The 6,000-nt window shown below is 41.7% G+C and overlaps 1 protein-coding gene across 1 annotated transcript in view; it reads left to right on the forward strand.

Annotated features, from left to right (window-relative positions):
* The window catches only part of TRPC7 (transient receptor potential cation channel, subfamily C, member 7), a 151,245-nt gene that overhangs the window by 103,919 nt on the left and 41,326 nt on the right, over positions 1–6,000 (forward strand). The window contains exon 6 of the mRNA XM_010844477.1: positions 2,029–2,262. Within this exon, the coding sequence (XP_010842779.1) occupies positions 2,029–2,262 (234 nt within the window). The remainder of the gene's footprint in view (positions 1–2,028; positions 2,263–6,000) is intronic.

Below are 6,000 nucleotides of genomic sequence, written 5' to 3' on the forward strand. Positions count from 1 at the left end.
GTGAAGATAAAAAGCGGGAACAACAAGGTGTGTGTGGTGGTGGGAGTCTTGTAAAAAGATTTTCAATGTTTTGGGTCATTTCCTTTTGCGGAGACTCCAATTTGATACAAACATGCAGATCTTAGAATCTGTTTCATTCAACAAAGCCACAACTTCTCTAAACAGCTGTGGGAGAGGCAGGAGGAATCTGAGAAGACAGGCCATCCATATTTGATGCTCAGGAGCCAGGAGGGTGCCAAGAGGCTGGCGGTGTTAACCTTTAGGGAACATGGTCAATGAGCTGGAATTGTCTCACTAACCTACCAGTTAGTGATTCTTTTACCAGATTAACCTCCTAAGTAAGCAGGTGACGTGTAACATGGCATAACACAGACTGGGCTAGTTCTGCATCAAGTCTTTCCTATGTCTGAGTTTCTATAAACTCTTTGATGTTAATCAGAAAACATTCAAGAGTCTTTTTCCTTCATTAAGTGTTAGTTGCTCAGTCTTGAGTCTTTGTGACCCCATAGGCTGTAGAATGCCAGGCTCCTCTATCCATGGGATTTCCCAAGTAAGAATACTGGAGTGGGTAGCCATTCTCACCTCCAGGAGATCTTCCCAACCCAGGGATTGAACCCAGGTCTCCTGCATTGTAAGGCAGATTCTTTACCATCTGAGACACCAGGGAAGACTTTTCCTTCATTAGTTGCTTTCAACACCAATTCTATTTCCTGGAGGAGCAAAGACCATAATGGTCAAGAGCATGGACGCTAGGGCCAGACCTTCCAGACTCAAATTTCAGATCTCCTGCCTCCTATCTGGAGAATATCCTCACTATGGCTAAGGATATGTTAACTATAAAACTGGGATAATAACAGCATGCACTTCATAGGATTATTGTAAAGATTTGAGGGAGTTAATACACATACATATAATATGTACACAGTATGTATATATGATAATAAATATGTGTATTTAAAACGTTTATTATCAAAATGTTACTGAATAATTTATTTTTAATCATCTAAACCAATTTACTTTTAATAATCATTGAAGATAAAGGTAGAGAATAGCACTATTCAATACGAATATAAGGCAAGCCACATCATAAGCCATGATTTAATTTTAAATTTTCTGATAGCTATATTATAAAAGCTGAAATTAATGATAGATTTTATCTAACCCAATATATCTAAAATATTAGTATTTCAACGTGATTGAGATTTTTTAATTGTTGAAATATTTTTACATTTTTTGTATCAAGTCTTTGAAATTTGGTGTGTCTACACTTTTATGTGTAGCGTCCCTCAATTTAACTGGCCACATTTGGAGTGCTCAGTATCCACGTGTGACTAGTGGCTACCATATTGGATAGTACAGATATACACACTCAAGTTATTAGTCTAGGCGACCTCATGAGGCTGACTTGGAGGCGGGGTGGGGATGCTAGCAACATCTTGTTGAATTCTACATTGTTTACTATGCAACAATGAAGAAGTTATAAAGCAGTAAGGGAAAATTAAAAAGCAAAAACTAAACAGCTGCAGGAGAGGCAGGAAGAACCTGAAACATTCACAGAAATACAAAGGAAAGCAAGTTAATCAGGGAATTAGGAGAACTGGGTTCTAGGTCATAAGTGGGACCTTCAGAAAACCCTTTCCCATTCCTGGACATCAGTTTCATAATACTTAGTTTAGAACTGTATGATTACTTATAACCTTCCAGTTCTTAAAATATACAAATGTCAGCCATTATATTTCTAATTATTCCCTCCAAGAATCTATCAACAGATGAGGATTCTCTCCTCACACCTGGAGATGATTTATCTGTACGCAGGACAGGTGGCACGAATTCTTGCAGCCTGAGACTTTCCTAACTCTACATCTGCCTTTTGAAAGCATATTTCTGTGTGCTGCTGGCTCTCAACATTCCAAGCTCCAAAGAGCTTATTACATTTACACCTGCACCCTGGTTCCTTCCGTGGTCCCTATGGTCACACACACCCTGAGAACTGAAAACAATGAGCCTGACCTTCTCACTCCCCCGCAGGAATGATTTGGTCCGAATGCAAGGAAATCTGGGAGGAGGGGCCGCGGGAGTACGTATTGCACCTGTGGAACCTGCTAGATTTCGGGATGCTGTCCATCTTCGTGGCCTCCTTCACGGCGAGGTTCATGGCTTTCCTGAAGGCCAGCGAGGCCCAGCTGTACGTGGACCAGCACGTGCAGGACGACACACTACACAACGTCTCCCTTCCGCCGGAAGTGGCCTACTTCACCTACGGTGAGTCAGAAGTTGCGGTGAGGATGAGTCTGCAGGTGTTCTAAGGCGCGTTGATTGGCTTGTTTGCAGGGCGTGGCCAGGAGCTTGGGTGCTCCGCAGTTGGTGGTTTATAAGGTCACTGTGGCCCACTTTGGTCTTTTCTGCTGTCAAAGCAGACACGCCTCACCACCTCCCAAGGAAGTCCTGGTCCCTGCAATAAACTAGCAATAGAATGTGGAATTAATAACTATGAGAAATGTATCCATTTGTGTTGGAAAGGATGGATTTGTTTTGGAAAGACTCTTGGAGCCTCCGTGGGATTCTTTTCTTTTTTCTTTCTTTCTTTTTTTCTTTTTTTTGAAGAAATCTCATTCTTTATGTGGATCCCGGAGTCCTTCCTTCCATATTGGATCCATGTGTTCTGTGTAAGAATAAGTCTTGCTTTCCCAGTTCAAAAGTTATTTTCTCATGGTAAGATGTGTTCTTAGAAGATGCCTTAATTCTTTCAAATCACAAGGCCATACAATGTGAGATACTAGACTGAATTTTTAGTAATAATAGTAAGAGTTATGGCTTCCTTGGTGGCTCAGATGGTAAAGCGTCCACCTGCAATGCGGGAGACCCGGGTTCGATCCCTGGGTTGGAAAGATCCCCTGGAGAAAGAAATGGCAACCCACTCCAGTATTCTTGCCTGGAGAACCCCATGGATAGAGGACCCTGATAGGCTACAGTCCATGGGGTCGCAAAGAGTTACAAGAGTTATAGCATTTATTGAGGACCCACTTAGATGTCAGGAACTGTATAGACATTTTACACTATAAACTTCAGTTCTTGCAATAGCCCCATGGAAAGGTTATTTTTGTTGTTCCTATTTTATTGATGAAGAAACAGGTTTTCATGGCATGGTTTATAATGTTCCCAGAAATACAGGATTGCCTTGGATAGCAAGGGATCCTTGTTCAACATGAAATGAAAACCATGCAGAATGGCATAGCCTTTATGTTCCCAGGCTTTAGAGTTAGGGAGACCTGAACTCAAATCCTACTTCTGCAGCTTACTGTAAGGACTTGTTTGCTTAATTTTTCTGACCCTCAATTTTCCTTTATGTAAAAGTGGGATAATGCATATGTCAGAAAGTTTGTGTCGAGGGTTAAATAAGATAGTACACATGAAGAATTTTTCACTGTGTCCTGAAATATTAAATGCTCACTGATAGTAACAGTTATTATCACTAGTACCTCTGGGGTCATTTTCTTGCTCATTATATCTTCTGTACTAAAGGAGAAAGATGAGTGGGGGAGAAGAAATAATAGATATGTGTTGTTACCAGTCAATTAGCTGGACATTACAGTGGCAGGTGCTACATCATGAAGGGTTGGGTGTCAAATGTCCCTGTTATATGAAAGCCACATGGTGCTGTGACCACTGAGTCTTGATCCAGTGCAGTAATGATCTGCAGAAGGTTACCCCCTTAACATAAACGTGGAGTTGTTGCCCATATTCAATGAAGATTGAGGTAGGCAGATTATGTTAAATGTAAATGTGGGAAACCGCACCCCCCCCCATTAAGAAATGGAGTCTTGTAGTATTACAAATCATCCCCTCTTCATTTAGCAAATCCAGACATTTTTAAAACATGGGCTTGTATATTTTCTCTTCTATGCTGCTCAGGGTTCGTTAAGGAAAGATGAGAGAATCTTGATACTGCATTGAATACTTTTCTTAGGGCGGTGATTCAAGCCACAGTACTGTTCACTCGTGACTTCTGCTCCCTTTATGGATTGTATTAAAGTCGCACCCAGCCCAAAGCTTTGCACCTTATTGCCCTTGCGTTGCGGTTCACCCTGTGCCCTTGAAATCTTTTTCATCTCAAAGGCTTGGCTTGTACCCCAGTTATGGAGGCAGAGTGCCCTCTAGTGGTCATCCAAGCAGTGGTTCCTTCTAACTTTTACAGCACCAAGAAAGGCAGGTGTTTTTCAGGTTGCAATTTTTTTTCCTAGAAACAGCTGCAAGAGGAAGAAAATCCCTTTGTCTCAATTGTCGAATTTGCTTTTACAACCATCAAAACTCTTAAAAGCCAATCAAAGTTGAATCAGTTCAGTAAATTCGCTCAGTCATGTCCAACACTTTGTGACACCATGGACTGCAGCACACCAGGCCTCCCTGTCCATCACCAACTCTCAGAGTTTACTCAAACTCATGTCCATTGAGTCGGTGATGCCATCCAACCATTTCATCCTCTGTCATCCCCTTCTCCTCCTGCCTTCAGTCTTTCCCAGCATCAGAGTCTTTTCAAATGAGTCAGTTCTTCACATCAGGTGGCCAAACTACTGGAGTTTTAGCTTCAGCATCAGTCCTTCCAATGAATATTCGGGACTGATTTCCTTTTGGATTGACTGGTTGGATCTCCTTGCTGTCCAAAGACTCTCAAGAGTCTTCTCCAACACCGCAGTTAAAAAGCATCAGTTCTTCGGCCCTCAGCTTCCTTTATAGTTCAACTCTCACATCCATACATGACTACTGGAAAAACCATAGCTTTAACTAGATGAACCTTTGTTAAAATGTAATGTCTCTGCTTTTTAATATGCTGTCTAGGTTGGTCATAACTTTTCTTCCAAGGAGCAAGTATCTTTTAATTTCATGGCTGCAGTCACCATCTGCAGTGATTTTGGAGCCCCCCAAAAAATAAAGTCTGATACTGCTTCTACTGTTTCCCCATCTATTTGCCATGAAGTGATGGGACCAAGTGCCATAATCTTAGTTTTCTGAATGTTGAGTTTTAAGCCAAATTTTTCACTCTCCTCTTTCACTTTCATCAAGAGGCTCTTTAGTTCTTTGCTTTCTGCCATAAGGGTGGTGTCATCTGCATATCTGAGGTCATTGATATTTCTCCCAGCAATCTTGATTCCAGCTTGTGCTTCTTCCAGTCCAGCATTTCTTATGATGTACTCTGCATATAAGTTAAATAAACAGGGTGACAGTATACAGCCTTGATGTACTCCTTTCCCAATTTGGAACCAGTCTGTTGTTCCATGTCCACTTCTAACTGTTGCTTCTTGACCTGCATACAGATTTCCCAGGAGGCAGGTCAGGTGGTCTGGCATTCCCATCTCTTGAAGAATTTTCCACAGTTTGTTGTGATCCATACAGTCAAAGGCTTTGGCATAGTCAATAAAGTAGATGCTTTTGAATACTTTTCACTAAAACTTCTGACTGGGTCACTAGGATCTGATAACAGCTATCTTAGTAGGTTATCTTAATAGGTAACAGCTATCTTAACAGGTTACAGGAGTGACTTTTATTATTACAGCTGAGGTTTAAAATAATAAATTATCAGATCAGATCAGATCAGTCGCTCAGTCGTGTCCAACTCTTTGCAACCCCATGAATTGCAGCACTCCAGGCCTCCCTGTCCATCACCAACTCCCGGAGTTCATTCAGACTCATGTCCATCAAGTCAGTGATGCCATCCAGCCATTTCATCCTCTGTCGTCCCATACTCCTCTTGCCCCCAATTCCTCTCAGCATCAGAGTCTTTTCCAATGAGTCAATTCTTTGCATGAGGTGGCCAAAGTACTGGAGTTTCAGCTTTAGCATCATTCCTTCCAAAGAAATCCCAGGGCTGATCTCCTTCAGAATGGACTGGTTGGATCTCCTTGCAGTCCAAGGGACTCTCAAGAGTCTTCTCCAACACCACAGTTCAAAAGCATCAATTCTTCAGCGCTCAGCCTTCTTCATAGTCCAACTCTCACATCCATA

Source organism: Bison bison, unplaced genomic scaffold, assembly GCF_000754665.1.
Source record: "Bison bison bison isolate TAMUID 2011002044 unplaced genomic scaffold, Bison_UMD1.0 scf7180017864203, whole genome shotgun sequence".
Classification (NCBI taxonomy): Eukaryota; Metazoa; Chordata; class Mammalia; order Artiodactyla; family Bovidae; genus Bison; species Bison bison.